The 17,989-nt window shown below is 43.9% G+C and overlaps 1 protein-coding gene across 1 annotated transcript in view; it reads left to right on the top strand.

Moving 5' to 3' along the window:
- Positions 1-15,631: 15,631 nt before the first annotated feature.
- The window catches only part of UMODL1 (uromodulin like 1), a 54,699-nt gene continuing 52,341 nt past the window's right edge, over positions 15,632-17,989 (top strand). The window contains exon 1 of the mRNA XM_050936484.1: positions 15,632-15,866. Coding sequence (XP_050792441.1) covers positions 15,668-15,866 — 199 coding nt within the window. The 5' untranslated portion in view covers positions 15,632-15,667. The remainder of the gene's footprint in view (positions 15,867-17,989) is intronic.

Raw genomic sequence — 17,989 nt, forward strand, 5'->3', positions numbered from 1 at the left:
AGCTGCAATAAAATTATTAAACCTCCCAACCTAGAAGATTCAAATCCAGTGTTCCTACTCTGAAACAACCTGCTTCTTTACCTCTTAATTTAATTCATTCATTTTATTTTTGCCCTGGTTTAACCTGACAGAGTTAGCCCATCCTTGGGCAAATTGCATCTATTTGGCCAAATTAATATATTAAAAATGTAATTGCAGAGAATATCAACAAAGCAGTCAGGATGCTTGAGCAGCTGCAAATGTTATAGCGTGAGCCCTTGCAATGAGCTCCTCCCAGAGTTTGGCACAACACGCTGCTGGTAGACCAGAGTGAGAGCGTTCATTTCACTGCATGTTTTTTCTCTTCTTTCTCTTTTCCCTCCACCAAAGGAGCAGTTAGTAATCTTTCCATTAGGCTCTTGAGGGACAACACATGACCTAGAGGGAAATGAACAGAGAAAAATGGTCTAGTTCAGAGGTGAAAGTAAGCCGGTATGCACTGGTAGGGCGTACTGGGGTGGATTGGCTTCCCCTGGTGGAAATTTAAAGGGCCTGGGGCTCCCAGCAGTGGCTGGAGCCCCGGGCCCTTTAAATTGCTGCCAGAGCCCTGCTGCTGGAGCCTTGGGGAAGTGGCGGTGGGGCTTTGGCGGCTATTTAAAGGATCTGGGGCTCCGGTAGCTGCTACCATCATGAGCCCTTTAAATCGTCCCCGGAGCCTGCTGGAGCCCTGGGATAGCGGCAGCAGGGCTCAGGCGGTGATTTAAAGGGCGAGGGGCTCAGCCGCCAGTACAGTCCTGGACCCTTTAACTTCCTGCTGGAGACCTGCCGCCGCTACCCTAGGGCTCCGCAGCAGGGCTCGGGGGATGATTTAAAAGGCCCGGTGTGGTAGTGGCAGCCGGAGCCCTGGGCCTTTTAAATCCCCGCCCGAGCTCCTGGCTGCCACTGCTACCCCAGGGCTCCAGCAGTGGGGCTCATGTGGCGATTTAAAGGGCTTGGGGCTGCCACTGCTGCTACCCTCCAGGGCACTTTAAATTGCCCCAGCCCCAGCCCTGGGCTCTTTAAATCCTGATTTAAAGTGCCCAGGGATTTAAAGGCCCCGTCTCTTCCAGTAGAGACCACGCCTCTTCTGATAGAGCCTCCCCCCCCACATAAGGACTCCAGAGTACCGGTAAGTCCTTTAAGTTACTTTCATCCCTGCCTAGATATGAACACAAAATCTATAAATGCTTGTCAACCTTTAAATATTTTTATAAACAATCTTCCAAATGGCTGATGAATGTGCTTAACTTACCTATATTAACTCACTCTCTATTGACTTCTTGCCACTAAATCACTATAAAAACTGCAGCACACATGTTGCCTAAGGTGACCATATTTCCCAAAGGGAAAATAAGACACCGAGCAGGCTGGTTAGAGCCCCCTCCCCCTTCATGGGGAAGGCCCCACCTGCTTGCCTGAGCCCCCACCCTTGGATAGGAGCGGCGCCAGGGTTTTTGGCGCTCTAGGCGGGGGTCCTTCCGCGGCTCCCGGTCTTCGGGGCACTTTGGCGGCGGGTTCCAGAGCAAGTGAAGGACCCATCGCAGAATTGCCGCCGAAGACCCAGAGCGTGGAAGGACTCCCTGTCAAGGTATGATTCCCCACTCTGAACCTTAGCGTCCAAAAGATGGGGTACCTGCATGAACCCCTCTAAGCTTAATTACTAGCTTAGAAATGATAAAGCTGCCACCACCCAAAAATATAGTGTTTTGGGACACTTTCTGGCCCCCAAAACCTTTCCTGGGGACCCCAAGACCCAAAACCCCTTGGGTCTCACAACAAAGGGAAATAAACCATTCCCTCCTCCTTTCTTCCTCCCAGATTCTCCCCTCCCTAGGTAACACTGGGATATCCCTGTGATTCAACTCCTTGAATCTTAAAACAGAGAGGAAATTCACCTTCCTCCCCCTTCTCTCCCCCTCCCAGACTCTCCCTGAGAGAGAGACAGTGATCCTAACACAGAGAGAAATCAGGCTTTTCCTCCTCCCTTCTTTCCTTTCCCCCACCAATTCCCTGGTGAGTGCAGACCCTCTCCCCTTGGGTCTTACACCAGAATAAAAAAAATCAATCAGGTTCTTAAAAAGAAAAGGTTTTAATAAAAGAAAGAAAAAAAGTAAAAATTGTCTCTGTAAAATCAAGATGGAAAATGTTACAGGGTCTTTCAGCTTATAGACACTAGAGAGAATCCTCCCCCCAGCACAAATACAAGTTGCAGCAAACAGAGATACAATCCTTCCAGCAAAATACACATTTGCAAATAAAGAAAACAATCAAAAGACTAAACCGCCTTTCTAACTGGTACTTACTAAATTGAACAGAAGAGGCTATTTCAGAGAATTGGAGAGTCTGTATACATGTCTGGTCCCTCTCAGAACCCAGAGAGAACAAAGAAAAACCCCAAAAAGCACAGACAAAGGCTTCCCTCCACCGAGATTTGAAAGTATCTTGTTTCCTGATTGGTCCTCTGGTCAGGTGTTCCAGGTTTACTGAACTAGTTAACCCTTTACAGGTAAAAGAGACATTAACCCTTAACCATCTGTTTATGACACTCCCCACCACCGAATTGCTGCTGAGGATGGCAAAATGCTGCCCTCCCAAATCCTAACACCCTAGGCGACTGCCTAGGGCAGTCCTTGCTCTCCCCCACCCCCCATTAGAGGCTGTCACTATTCACTGGTCATTCAAACCTTGCTGGCCCCTGGCTGGAGGCTGTCACTGGTTGCTGGAACCCTGCCGCCCCCCCCACCGGAACCCTTCCTCCTCTCCCCCTCCAGCCCAGCCTCCTCCCTGCACAGGGCTGGCATCTCTGCTCACCTCCCATATGTTCCTCCACACTGCACCCCACCTTTATGGCAAAAGTGGGCATTTGTCCCATTTGCTCTTGCCAACTTGATCAACCTGCCTCCTGGGATAGGAAGAATCTTCTTAAAAGTAACACAGTCACCAAGCGCCATGGGAATCTCTGCAAGAAGACTTCTGAAAGATTTGTAATTGGATGCTTATTCTCAGGACATTTTTCTTTTAAAATGCTAAACTATGCACAGTTCATACCATTTGGGTAATGGACTAGATGACCTAGCAGGTCTTTCTCAATCTCTTGATTCTAGCCGCAGTTCATCAAGGTACATGTCTAGCATCTAAGCATGTGAGTAGCCCTGTTGGCTTCTAAAGGGTGATTCACATGCTTAACATTAGACTCCTACTTAAGCATCTTACAAGGCCTCTGTGATCTCCATAGCTGTGTTTAGACATTATTGAAAATTAAAGTTGTATGTGTCTAAACAGTAATATCACATAAGAAACACTGGAAATGTGAATCACAGGTCCCCAGAACAAGCTGTAGGACAAATCCTGGAGACCATGTTCATTTTTGTATTAATTTTCAGGCAAAACTTCCATTGACTTTAATGGGAATTTTGTCAGGTAAGGACTTCAGGATGGATTGGCTTCTGCTTACTTATCCTGGAGTCATTTCATCTGTCACTGACATGCTGTTGTAACACACTGTTAAGTGCCTGGCCCACAGAGGACATCAGCCTTCTACAGCTGCCAGCAAGAGGCTTGAGCTGTGATCCTGAAAAGTCTCACCCATATGCTCAACTTTAGGCATGTGAGTAATCCCAGGCAATGTGCTTACTCAATACTCAAGCTTAAATTCAAGCATGTGCATAAATCTTTTCAGAATTGGGAGCATTGGTTCTCTGCTGCGAGATGCAGAGGCTCATGCTTTAGCTACAGAAATGCTAGGTTCAGAAGTCAGAGATGGATAAGGTATCAGTTGTTATGCAGCCAACTCTGGAATACTGTGGCTGTTTTAAAGCAACACTCTGCAACAGGGGTCTCAAACTCAGTTTACCTTAGGGCCAGAGCCAGTCCTCAAATCCTCCCAGCAGGCCAATAATGTCACTGCATATGGTGTTCACGCCATCTCCCAGCCTGTTTCCCACCCTTTTCCCTCACTTCCTTGGTCTCATGCTGCCCCAGCTGACTCTACCAGGTGACTAGTGATGCTGACTCTGCCCAGCAATTAATAATGCTGCCTCCATGTCTGACTCTGCCCAGCAACTAGTGATAGTATCTCTGTCCCTTTGCCCTAGTCAATGGGAGCTGCAGGGGGTGCCACCTGCTGCAGGCAGCTGGAAGCGTGGCTGCATGGGTATCTCCTCCATGGCTCCACCAGCAACAGCAGGGATAGGGAACCGCTTGCAGGGAGCCGAGCTGCCCGAAGTGAATGACACGTTGCTGAGTGCAACCCCTGGGAGGGTCCCAGGAGCAGCAGGATGGAATGACATTGGGGGGAGGGGCATGTAACTCTCTCCTGCCTGCTCCCTCACCGCCCCTCGGCTGGCAGCCATGAGGGCAGCGGGCTGGATGAAAGAACTTAATTAAAAGTTTCTGCAGGCTGCACTGAGGAGGTTCTTGGGCTGCAGATGGCCCTTGGGCTGGGACTTTGAGACCTCTGCTATATAACAATCTAGGTTAGTAAGGGCTTGGCTACACTTGCAGGTGTGCAGCGCTGGGAGTTACAGCTGTCTTCATACAGCTGTGTAGGGAAAGCGCTGGAGTGTGGCCACACTGACAGCTACCAGCACTGCAGTGTGGCCACACTTGGAGCATTTGCAGTGGTGTTGGCAGTGGTGCATTATGGGCAGCTATCCCACAGAGCACTTCTTCCCATTTTGACGCCGTGGGTTGTGGGAAGGGGATGGAAAGGTGTGGGTCATTCTGCTTCCTGTCCCAACGCCCCGTGATGCATCGCTTCACATCCCAGCATTCCCTGTTTTTCTGTCCATGTTTGGCGCCATTGTGACTTTCCCAACGGTTTCTGTGCAGTGCAATTTCTGTGGGAAATGGAGCCAGAACCGCTGAGGAATATGCTGACGAGTCTTGCCAGCACATCACGTTTGGCAGTTGAGATATTCCTTAAGCTCCAAAGTGATGAGAAGTCCGACAATGATAGCGAGTCGCCTGATGCGTATGACACGACATTGCTCGTGGTATTCATGGAAATGCTCAGCACCGTGGAATGCTGCTTTTGGGCTCGGGAGACAAGCACTGAGTGGTGGGATCACATCGTCATAGAAGTCTGGGATGACGAGCAGTGGCTGCAGAACTTTCGGATGAGAAAAGCCACTTTCATGGGACTGTGTGAGGAGCTCTCCCCCACCCTGTGGTGCAAGGACACGATATTGAGAGCTGCCCTGCCATTGGAGAAGTGGGTGGCTATTGCAGTCTGGAAGCTGGCAACTCCGGACAGCTACTGATCAGTCGGGAACCAGTTTGGAGTGGGAAAGTCGACTGTTGGAATTGTTTTGATGCAAGTTTGCAGAGCCATTACTTGCATCCTGCTAAGAAGAACCATGACCCTGGGGAACATGCAGGACATTGTGGATGGCTTTGCACAAATGGGTTTCCCTAACTGTGGAGGGGCGATAGATGGGATGCAAATTCCTATTCTGGCACCACCCCACCTAGCATCCGAGTACGTTAATCGGAAGGGGTATTTCTCTATGGTTCTCCAGGCGTTTGTGGATCACCGTGGGTGTTTCATTGACATTAACACAGGCTGGCCTGGAAAGGTGCATGATGCACGCATCTTTCGGAACAGTGGCCTGTTCAGGAAGATGCAGGCCGGGACTTTTTTCCCAGACCGGAAGATCACAGTAGGGGATGTTGAAATGCCCATTGTGATCCTTGGAGACCCCGCTTACCCGTTAATGCCTTGGCTCATGAAACCATATACAGGGAAGCTTGACAGCAGCAAGGAACGGTTCAACTACAGGCTTAGCCAGCGCCGAATGACTGTGGAGTGTGCTTTTGGCCGTTTAAAAGGGCGCTGGCGATCTCTGTATGGGAAGTTAGACTTGGGGGAAAGCAGCATCCCCGCGGTTATATCTGCGTGCTGTACTCTCCATAATATTTGTGAAGGGAAGGGTGAAAGATTCAGTCAGGCATGGACCTCTGAGGTTCAATGCCTGGAGGCTGAATTTGCACAGCCAGAGAGCAGGGCTACTAGAGAGGCCCAACACAGGGCTTCAAGGATTAGGGATGCCTTGAGGGAGGAATTTGAGGCTGAAAACCAACAGACCACAACATGGGAGTGAAGTGCAGTGGTTACAATGTTAGTAGGAATCCATTTTTCCTAAGCTAATTTGCAGTGCCTGTTTCTTTCCTGGGCTAAGGTATCTTTGACTTTCTGCAAAAATAAAGACTGTTTTCAAAGCCAAGAATTCATTTGTTGAAAAGAAAATAACTTTATTGACAGACACACAACATTTTGGAAACCTAAAAGGGCAGGGGGGTGTGGTGGGGAACTGTACAGTCACAGGTTTGAATATGTCCTGTCTGGAGTGCTGTGCAATGACTGCTGCACTTCAGGATGCCTATACTGCATGGTGATGGGGGTTGAGTGCAGAGGGTAAAGGTCGTAGTTCTCAGGGTTGGTTGGTGAACGTACAGGTGTTGGAAGCAGCTGGTGGAGGTAAGAACCTAGATGCTGGGGAAGGGGGTTTTGAGCTGACATTGGGGCACAAGGGAAAGAGCTTTGGGACGGGGGCGGGGGGACCAGTGCGGTAGTGCTCTGCCTGCATGGCTACGAGCGCCTGGATAGAGTCTGCTTGGCTGCCAGGATGCTTATCAGCTGCTTTGTGCTTTTCTTCCTGTCTGCTGCATTTCTCTGGTGGATCCTGCTTTCCCTTTCCCTCCAGTCCTGCAGTTTTTTGTTCTCTCTGGCAGAGTGATCCATAACTGCTTGCAGCAGGTCGTCTTTGCTCTTTCGCGGCGTCTTCCGGAGGTTTTGGAGTCTTTGAGCTGTTGATAACACGGGCAGCTGAGAAATCAAGGTCGCTTGTGGAAAGGCAAAAAAGGCAACAGTTAACTGAGGCAGCATTGTTTATGAAGGAGTTTACAGTCTTCACTTTAGCATAATTTTCCCATACCAAATAGAGCGCACATAACCCACAGGAGCCCCGAAATGGTGAGTAAGGAGGACTGATTGCTTCAGGGCTGTGCAGGGGTTTCTGTGCATTGGGGAAAGCAAACAGCTGCAGGGGGCACCTACACTGAACACTCTCCCAACATTTTCCACAGGAGTAAATCCTGGAAGATATCTCGCTGCTGCGGGTCACCTGGGAAGGGGGAATGATCGCTTCAGGGCTGTGCTGGGGTTTCTGTGCTTTGGGGAAAGCAAACAGCTGCAGGGGGCACCTACACTGAACACTGTCCCAACATTTTCCACAGGAGTTAATCCTGGAAGATATCTCGCTGCTGCAGGTCACCTGGGAAGAACAGGAGGGTCTTCTACAGCAATATGGATTCCACCCTGGCCCCTATGCAGCTTGCCTGTGTGCAGCAATGGTCCCCCCACCCCTCACGGCACAGTGGCGCGGACGCATTAGCCTGACTGGGACAAGGATCACAGTGGCTCTCCCTATAAACTTGCACAAGTGCATTGCCCACGCTCTGGCTGAAACTTTTGAAGAGATTACCGAGGCCAATTACCACGACATGATAGACCACATCAATGGGCTATTCCACATCTAGGCATGCATATGTGCAGCCCTAACCCTCCCTCCTCTCCCAAAACATTTCCATTCTGAAAATAAAAGCCGCTTACCGGGAACCCGCTCCTTTGCTTGTCCTTCACCAAGTACTGGCTGCTGCAACTGGCTACCTTCCTCCTGGCTTGAGAAGCGCTCCTGGCTGCATGCCTCCAGGGACTCAGGGGGGTCTCCCCCCACCCCAGTACCCTCACTTTCAGTTTCCTCCTCCGCCTCCGCCTCCCCCCCCCCGAAGTGTCCATCGTGGTCCTCGGATTGGCGGTGGGGTCACCCCCAAGTATCGCGTCCAGCTCCTTGTAAAAATGGCAGGTTGTGGGGGCAGCGCTGGAGCGGCGGTTTCCCTCTCAGGTTTTGCAATAGGCACTCTGCAGCTCCTTCACTTTAACCCTGCACTGCACCGCGTCCCGGTTATGGCCCCTTTCCAGCATGGTCCTTGATATCTGCCCATAAGTATCGTAATTCCTACGGCTGGAGCGCAGCTGTGACTGCACAGCTTCCTCCCCCCAAACACTGATGAGGTCCAGCAACTCGCCATTGCTGCATGCTGTGGCTCGTTTGGCGCATGGAGGCATGGTCACCTGGAAAGATTCACTGATTGCAGTGCACACCTAGCTGAGCAAACAGAAAGAGGATTTTTAAAATTCCCGGGGCATTTAAAGGGCGGGTCACCTGAGGCCAGGGCAGTAGAGTTCGAACTGATGAGCAGAGTGGCTGAGCAGGCATTCTGGGATACCTTCGAATACCTCTGGAGGCCAATAACAGCGCTTTTGGCAGCCACACTTGCAGAGCAGCGCTGCATCACCAGCGCTGCAGTCCTTATTCCCCAGGCAGAGGTGGAGTACATGCAGCGCTGTATCCAGGGAGATACAGCGCTGTATGTGCCTTGCAAGTGTGGATGGTGAGTAAGTTGCAGCGCTGCAAAGCCACCACCAGCGCTGCAACTCTCCAGTGTAGCCCAGGCCTAAGTGAGGAATACCACATGTACTTGAAACCTCAGTGGAAATATAGGTTGGCAGAATGTCATGACTTACATTTGAATCTTTCCAGGACATTGCAGAACTTTCTCTGTTCTTCCAAAAGTACTGTGGAGTTTTTAATGACCATAAATCAGGACTTAAGTTTTATTAGGGTTAGTTAAAAATTTTCTGTCAACATTTTTTTGACAGAAAATTGAGCTTTTGGCAAAACAAATTTTTTTCACAAAGAATCTATTTTCAGCAGGAAATGTTGTCTTTTTAGTGAAAAAATGAACACCCCAATCCCAAAATATTTCTATTTGGAAATTGTGCTATGGTGCCTAATGGAAGTTGTAGTTCAGTTGCTTTATGTCCTTAGAGTGACCAGACAGCAAGTGTGAAAAATCGGGACAGGGGGTGGGTGGTAATAGGAGCCTATATCAGAAAAAGACCCCAAAATTGGGACTGCCCCTATAAAATTGGGACATCTGGTTACCCTTCATGTCCTCTTTCTCCTCTGTGGGCTGGGCTGAGCTTCCTGGCCAGACTACTATGATGCAAGGTGCTGAGGGACTCTCACAATGCACTGCCTCCTCTCTCTAAGAGGAGATACCATAGTGCATCATGGGAGGTGTTGTCCAACTAGGGATCCTGGCCTACAGAGGAGAATGGGAGCATGAGGCAACCACACTACAACTCCCATGAGACACTGTGTTAGCATTTCCAACTCAACAGATATTTTTTGGCTGAATTTTTTTTTATATTTGAGTTTCCACTAAAAAACAAAATGTTCAGTGGGAAGTTCAGATGAAAATGATTTTTTTTTCATTTTTGTCTCAATTTTCTAGGGAATTTTCCCCCAGCCTGGTCTAAGTTCTTAAATCTGATGCATCAAAACAGATGGGTAGCACCAACAGCAGCTAGGTGTCCTCAATACTGTGCTGGAGCTCTGGCTCAGTACTGACTCAGAGGGAAATAAACTTCTTATTGAATCACTCATTGCCTCTGTGTGTTTCCTGGAAGCCTACACCGATTTAACTTGAGGGGTCTAACAAGGTAATTGTTCAAAGATGTATGGTTGCATTGTTGTGGCTGAGATTTTAAACATACAATTGTGGTCACCAAAGAAACTTTACCTAGTTCTCTTAAGCACTGGTAGTAATTGGTACTATTGCTATATAGCATTACAGTAGAATGTCAAAGTTATGAACACCTTGGGAATGGAGGTTTTTTGGAGCTCTGAATTGTTCGTAACGCTGAACAAAACTTTATGGTTGTTCTTTAAATAGTTAACTGAACTTTGACTTAATGCAGCTTTGAAACTTTACTATGCAGATGAAAAATGCTGCTTTTAACCATCTTAATTTAAATGAAACAAGCATAGAAACAGTTTCTTTACCTCGTCAAGTCTTTTTTTTAAACTTTCCCTTTATTTTTTTAGTAGTTTACACAGTACTGTACTGCATTTGCTTTTTCCGCCTCTGCTGCTGCCTGATTATGTATTTCTGGTTCCAAATGAGGTGTGTGGTTGACTGATCAGTTGGTAACTCTGATGTTCTACTGTATTTATGTATTAATTTATTTGTGTGGTTTAGGCATACCATAACTATAACTAACTTTCCAGGCTTCATTCTGAAATCTCAGTTATAACATTTCATTAGTGAGGATTTGTGGTTCTTTCTCTTTCTTTCTTTCTTTCTTTCTTTCTTTCTTTCTTTCTTTCTTTCTTTCTTTCTTTCTTTCTTTCTTTCTTTCTTTTTCAATAAAAGAGAACAATTTCTATGCTTGTACATTGTGTTTGAACAGTGTGGATCCATTTGTCTTTGCAATTTACATTCCTGTTTTAGATAGTGAAAAGAAAGGGGTTTCTGGATGCCCGAATTTGCTTATATACAACCTGATCCTGCCCTATCGCTGCTCAGCCCTAGTCTAGCTCTCACTTGGACATCAACATGGGTGACAGTGTGGTCACAACAAAATGAGGAAGGCACTAAAGCAGCCAGTGAGGAAGCTTTAAGTTAGAAGGGAAGCATTATTTTAACATACACAGTTATTTTGAATAACTTTGACTTCAAGAGGTAGAATTTCTGCGGCCAATAATTTCCAGGTGTGAACTATAATATAACATCAGCTCTGATTTGGCCAGAGTCAAAATTGGGTTTAAAATGAATGCTGAGGTACAGTCAACTGTGTGAGATATGGTTCCCGTCTGTCTGATGTTCAAGGTACAAAAGGGGATTGGTGCTCAGAAGGATAGACACGGACCAGTGCAGCAGTTTTTCTAATATCTTGTTTTGTAAATGACTACATTGGATGGTTCAAGGTGTGCACTGGTAGGCTCGGTAATTGAGATGCAAGGGTTCCATGGGGAAAGCATTAATGAGACTACACAGATGAAATACCCATTGGATTTTCTCTTTGTTCAGAAGCCAGTTGTCATCACCCATTTGCAAAGGAGAAATACAGAGGAAAATTTTTCCTTATTCTAAAAATCTGGATGTAATAACAAGTGAGTTTTTGTTCCCTGGGAACAAAGAAATAAGAAAAATGATGCCAATCTTTGCAGGTACAATGACCCAGATCATTATTATTTCTTTCTTCATTCTCTGGACAGCCACAGGGCAAGGGAAAGGAAATGTCTTCACAGGTGAGTAATACACAATGCAGCTGAGAAATGTTGGGTATTTTAGTTTGGATATGATGAGATGTCTGTTTATGATAAATGAACCAGTGATTGTTTCTGCTCTCCAGAAACCCAGCTATGTCTCAATGACCACATAAGAATCCCCTAGTTAAAAAAACCTGTCATTACCCTTTTGCCAGAAAAGAGAGGCTCGAACTGCAGCTTTATACTCAGTCATGTGCTGATTTTGATGAAAAATCCTTTTCCTTCCTAGCAAACTTCTAGAGATGTATGAGGTGGCAAAGGCAAGCGTGTAGATGGCACATCTTTAACTCTCACATTCAGTTATTGGCTGTGAATGGGAATAATCCAGCCAAGTAACTATGTAAATTTATGGCTTTGGAGCACCAATTTTAATTCCTAGTTTACTCTTAATTTCTAGACTAATTCATTATTTATTTAGATTTGAACAGCTTTTAATTTTTGGCTGGCGTTTTGCTGTTGTATTTTTTAAAAAATGTCTCAGTGGTCTTGAAATTCACAGCCAAAATATATAACCCATTTCTGAAACATAGGGTGACCAGATGTCCCGATTTTATAGGGACAGTCCCACTATTTGGGGCTTTTTCTTATAGAGAGTCCTATTACTCACCACCCCCATCCCAATTTTTCACACTTGCTATCTGATCACTCTACTTAAACATGGATTTTTCTCAATAACGCTACCAAAAATCACATTTTAAATAATCCCCCTACAGAAAGGGGGAAAAGCAGAAGATACAGAGATCTTTTTGTGCTTTCTTCAAAAAAAATGTTTGAGGTTTTCAGATATGAGAGCCTAGAAAACAGAACCTTTAATTCAAATCTTTTTAAATTTTGGAGACAGAGCTGTTGTTTGAATCCCCTGGATGAGGACACATGCCCTTGGGTTTAATTGTAGGTCACATCAAAGCAATTAAGGACTTAGTCTCTGGTTCATGTTTGGATTTAGATCTCAAGCATTCTTGCAAATTTCAACCCGATATGACAGCAGTTGATCTTGTGAGATTTCCGTAATTTGGAATGAAAATCTAGCATGAAGAGCTCAGAAGTTTTTGTCATTGGTAAATTTGACAATGATCCCATATACCAGGCCTGATTTGGTCTTGACCTTGAAATCAAAACAGAGCCTATTCCTAATTCAGAGTCTGAGCTGAATATTGACTAACCAACGCAGCTCACCTCTTATAATAAAATAGTCACATAGGAGCTTTTGTTATTGTTGCTTTAGTACAATAGCTTTGTACTTTGCCTGCCCGTGCTTAAGATTGCTAAAATGAAAGCTGAAATGCTCAAAGATAACTGACCTAATGTGACAGAAGTAACTTCAGATAATTATCTGCTTTGCTAGTAATTTCAATTGTGAGTTGGTGGAAACACAGTCCAGTACACTTTAATTCCTGCTGACTGGGAGCTAATGAGCAGAGAATGCCAATTTGCTGAACAGACCAAATCATGCTAAGCCACAGTGCTCAAGAGAAACTGCTGTCCCCAGAGAACCGAGTTCTCCTAGTAACAAGCCTTATTTAAAATAAGAGTGCACCATGGGCCTGAACTAGCTTCAGAGAAGGAGAAGCTGGAACTGTGCTTGCTTCTGTTAGCTTTGGTTCAGTCTCTTTAGAAGTGCATCTTTCTACACTCTCATGGGAATCCCTCAACCTGTTTTCTTGGCTCTGGCAGTTTCATCCCATGCCTACTGAAACAGCCAAAAAATTGAATTTCATACATCTGGCCTGACATCAGTGCTTTTTATTATATGCTTACACTTGGTTTTCACACATCTGTACCATTTTACTTTCTAGATTTCATGTCAGTATATATGTTGAATGTTGCTACAGATCCCAAGCTGGTTTCGATTGCCCTGGAAGCTTTAGATTTGTGATGATATCTGTAGACTGTCGTTTCAGCTCTGGATGTGAGGACATGTATCTTTAAGCTTCCTCTTATCTCATTGTGCTGTTCTGTTCAGGTTCTTATACCACATTCATTGTAGTGGGATCTGAGCACTGTTGTTGTGGTGATGGGGATGGCTGGGGGCATGCAGAACAGCCCACACAATCCTAACATTTTAAATTGTAACACTGCAATTCTTGAATATCACAATTTTGATCTATGAAACCCAGGAGCAGACTCCGTCTATATATATGGCCCCCTCCATCCCTGTAAAATCTGAATGCCATAATTAATTTATGCTCACAGCACCCTAGTCAGGTAGCATTATCCCTGTTTTATAGCTGGAGAACTGAGGCAGAGAGAGAGATTAAATGAATTGCTCACAATCGCACAAGTGGTCTGTGGCCATATCCTCCACAGATGTAAGTCAATGGCGCTCCGTTGAATTCTGTGAAAATACACTGACTTAAACTAGCTGAGGATCTGGCCCTGGGTTCCAACTTTGTAAAGAGACCTCTTAAAAATGATCCCACAAAATTTTCAATTACACTTTTATGTGCGCAGAAATACAGGACACCGTTTGCTTACAAATGTAGTGAGCATGTTTTTTTGGGGGGGGGGGGTGTTTGAAAATGTGTTGTATAAGGACCAGCATCTAAAATTTTTAAATTGAATTAGTTTATATTTTTTTGTCATCTTTGAATCATTTGTACTGTACATGTTTTGATTGCATGCTTCTCTTGCTTCATTCTCTGTTTGGCTGCCCACAGTTCTCTGAAAGCCCCGAAAGATGTAGTCCCGCCACACTTTGATTTCTGTATCCACTTCACATTTAAGTTATTAAAAGCCCTTTCCATCTTTTTCTGTGTGTAAAGTTATACGATAAAGATGTGTTTATCTGATTATTCTTTTCACATTTCCAAACGTCACCCCTCCCATTTTTATAAAATCTCAAGAGGAAATCATGTTGTCTATCACACAACCCTAAATAAAATTACTTACAATTTTACTCTGATTAAATACTGTATTTCATTTGACTTGCTAGTCTACCTTTTTTAATGCTCCCTCTTGATACTTTCATTTTGTTGCATGTGATTGGGATTCACCTATTAAACTTTTCAGATGTCAGTTGATTTTATTATCAAATGAATTATTTAAATGTTTAAAATGGTTTTCTCATAATCTGAAATAAATCTGCTGAAAATAGTATAGATACCAATTTCATCCTTAGGAAAGTCCTGATCCTGCCAGCGTTTCTGAATGTGCAGAACTTTACTCACATGAGTAATCCCATTGCATGTGTAAAGATAAGCACATTCCTAAGGGTTTTTCAGGATTGAGGACTGAAAAGATCCTCTTTTATAAAGTGATCTGTAATACACTGACACATATTATCATTGTATCCTTCATACGTTCGTCTTTAATATAACAAAGACTTTAGCCAAGCATCACCATTAAGCCTTTACTTGAGACAGCATAAAAATAAACCACATCTCTCTTAAGTTATCTGTCCCTCTGATTATCAGCAAATTCTGGGTTGTGTTATTAAGGAAAACTTGTCTTTCGTTTTGTGGATCCCTCATCCAATGCAATTCATCAGCAACCTCCCACTAATCCATGCTAGCTCACCTCTGTTGCTTTCCTTCTATAGCAGGCCTGTTTAAGATTTTGAAGATGACTGCCAGGGCCTAAGCAGCAGAGATTTGAGGCTTAATTTAACACATGCCTTTATGGAGGCCATTTTACCCCGGTTAAATCTAACCTCATCTAAACTGATTTCAGGTCTCAAAAGATATAGGATCAGATTTTCAGCCTCAGTATAAATTGGCATAGCTTCACTGAAATCAGTGGATCTGTGCAAATTTATAACAGCTGAGGTCTGATCCATAGGATTTACACTGATGATACACTAAAAAATTAGGAAGGTAAAACAGAAAGTCCAGTGATATGGTCTTCTGGGAATGCTTGTCAGCAGAAACATGTCTCCAAATGTTGTGGGGTCACCATGCTCTTGTCTTCTAGTATAGTCTATCAAAGGATGTTGTCGAGGCACTGAAAATAAGATGGGATGAAGCACACGGGAAAAATAAAAAACCTAATGAGCTTCCACCTCTGATTTTTATGTTTCCAGACACTATGAACTCTTGTTTTTTTCTCAGAAAATAATAGAAGTTCTGAGTCCCTTAGCTTACATGTGAATTTTAGACTAATTTTGTTAATGTCCGTAAAACATATCCAAGTTATATTGCCATTGTTCTGCCCAATCTCTCAAGGCATTTATGTTTATCTGGAGCTTCTCACAAACTGCATAGTTTTTACTAACCAAAACAACTCCCACTAGTAATTGCCATCAGCAAACTTCATCTGTCCACTTTCTCCAGTGACATTCTTCCTAATAATGACCTTTCTGAGAATCAATCATTCATTAAATGACTCTTTTTTCCTATATCATAACCCAGTTTACATCTAAACATTGAAGGAAACTCATTCTGTAATGCTAGAAGCTAACTCTGATTTTTTTTGTTTTTTTTTTTTTAGAAAAAGGCCTCTCCTTGTTAGGCTACCATCTATGCAACTATAGCATGACTAAAACTGTGTCTAAAATGGTTGCCTACCAAAAGTCATATGAGAAACACACTTCTTGTGGAGGATGGATTCCACGGATGGTTTGTCTTAAGACATCTTATAAAACTCAGTATCGCATTGCTGAAGTCCCTGAGATTATGAATTTTACAGATTGCTGTGAAGGGTATGAACAAGTTGGGTTCTATTGCACATTATGTAAGTATTATAATAATTGTTTAAATAAATATTCCTTTTGTTAGGTGATTCGCTGTAGATTTTGACTCAAAAGGCCAAGTTCACTGCTGGTGTCAGTCCACTGAAACTGCTGAATTGGCATAGATCGTCAGTAAGCGGGGTTCAAAATGTCCATTTTGGAAATGCATTACTTTGCTGCCCCTACAGCTTGCCTTTGTATGTGTCAGGGTGGATGCACATTAGTAGAGCAATGTGGAGTAGCTTGCACAGCCATTGCCTGGTGCTGTACCTGTTCTGTGGATGACTTCATTTTACAGGTCTATCTGTTAGGACTGCTGGAAACATGCTGATTTAATTTCACAAGGACTTATTTTAATATTTGCTTGAGTTTGGAGCCATGACACTTCATGGCCATCTTCAAGTTGTGCTTTGAATTTTGAGTTCAAATGAACCTAAAAATTCAAAGGAAAACTTATGTGATGGCTGCCTGATGTCATGATTTCTTCATGAATCCACAAGTTGTCCCAGGTTTTCTTGAAAAGTTGGAAAATGCAGTGAACCTTTCATGGAATCTGATCTGACTTTCTGGTTTATAACAAAATTCCAAATCTGATAAGTTTCACCTGCTGTCAGACCACGTTAAACATTTTGCAAAGAGCTGCTTGTTGTGAGCAATAAATCCACATTTTAAAAAGCTCCCAAAGGCTACAGATACATTGAGTTCCTTAGAGACAGTGGGTGGGAATTTCAAAAGTACTTAAGGGTATGTCTGCATTGCAGCCTCCCAGCTCGGGAAGACAGATGTGCACTAGCAGGGCTTGAGTTAGTGTGCTAAAAGTAGCAGTGCAGACTTTGCAGAATTGGCTAGCTACCTGAGTACGGACCCAGATGTCCATACTCAGGTGCCTCTGCCACAACATCCACACTGCTATTTTTAACATGCTAGATTAAAGAGAGAGAGCGTGTCTGTCTAGCCAGGCTTGGAGGCATGCTCTCAGCTGCAGTGTAGACATACCTCCGTGACTTGAGAGCACAAGTACCATTGACTTTCAGTGGGACTTCGAAGACACAAGAAAGGACTGGTATAACTTAAGATGTGACTTTCCTATATAGTTAAACCAGTGCAAAAGTTTGTATGGGCACTAAGTTTGGTGATAAAAGTGGCCTATTTCAGTTTAAGTATCCCGTTCCTAATTGACTTTATGTTAATTAAACTGAAATAAGCCACTTTAATACCGAAATGTGTCCACACAGTCTTTTGCATTGGTTTAACTATATTGGTTTAAAAGATGATTCAGGTTATACTATACTTTCTTGTGTACACAAGCCCTTATGTCTTATGTCACGTAAGTGCATTTGAAAATCTATCCCATAACATCATACATTATGCAAGTTGTTGATCATTTATTGCTTATTAAATCACTCTTTGGCAATGTAAGATTTCAGTGGAAATGACTGGAACATAAAAGTGGTGTCTGTTTTTGTTAACCCATCTTTTTCTCAAAATAATCTAAGGGAAAAAAAGCATAGTGAGACACAAATTCTGCCCTGACTTAGTCCTTCATGCAATTCTGTTGACTTCAGTGTTTTGCACAGGGTGTAAATCAATGCAGAATTTGGCCACAGACTGCAATATTTCCAGACAGTGTCTTCAGGCTGGTGGAAAACTACTGTTGGTTATACAAAATTTCCAGGCAGTAACTTCAGGTTGGTGGAAAACTACTGTAGATCAAATCCCTCCTTCAAGAACTACTTCTACAGTGTAAAAAATTAACCAAATAATGGCAAGGTGGAGTAGCAGTCAAGGATAGTTGATATTTATGTATATAGCACAAACCAACAAAAATCAATTTTGGCCAAGAATTTGAAAAGTGACTAGTGATTTTGGGGTGTCTGTGTTTTGGGATGGATGCACATGTCTGAAAATCAGGCCCCTTTTAAAAGAGCCTCAGTTGGACATTTAAAAACGTAGGCACCCAAAATCGCTAGTCTCTGTTGAAAAACATTGTGCGTAATTGATGTATATTTTTAAAACAAAAAAGCTTCTTTAACGAACAGTTCAGATGCAGTAGTGCTAGTGAAAACAACATCTACCATGTAATTTTAAAAACAAAACCAATATTAAAATATTGAGAAAATGCCTG

Source organism: Gopherus flavomarginatus, chromosome 1 (genome assembly GCF_025201925.1).
Source record: "Gopherus flavomarginatus isolate rGopFla2 chromosome 1, rGopFla2.mat.asm, whole genome shotgun sequence".
Classification (NCBI taxonomy): domain Eukaryota; kingdom Metazoa; phylum Chordata; order Testudines; family Testudinidae; genus Gopherus; species Gopherus flavomarginatus.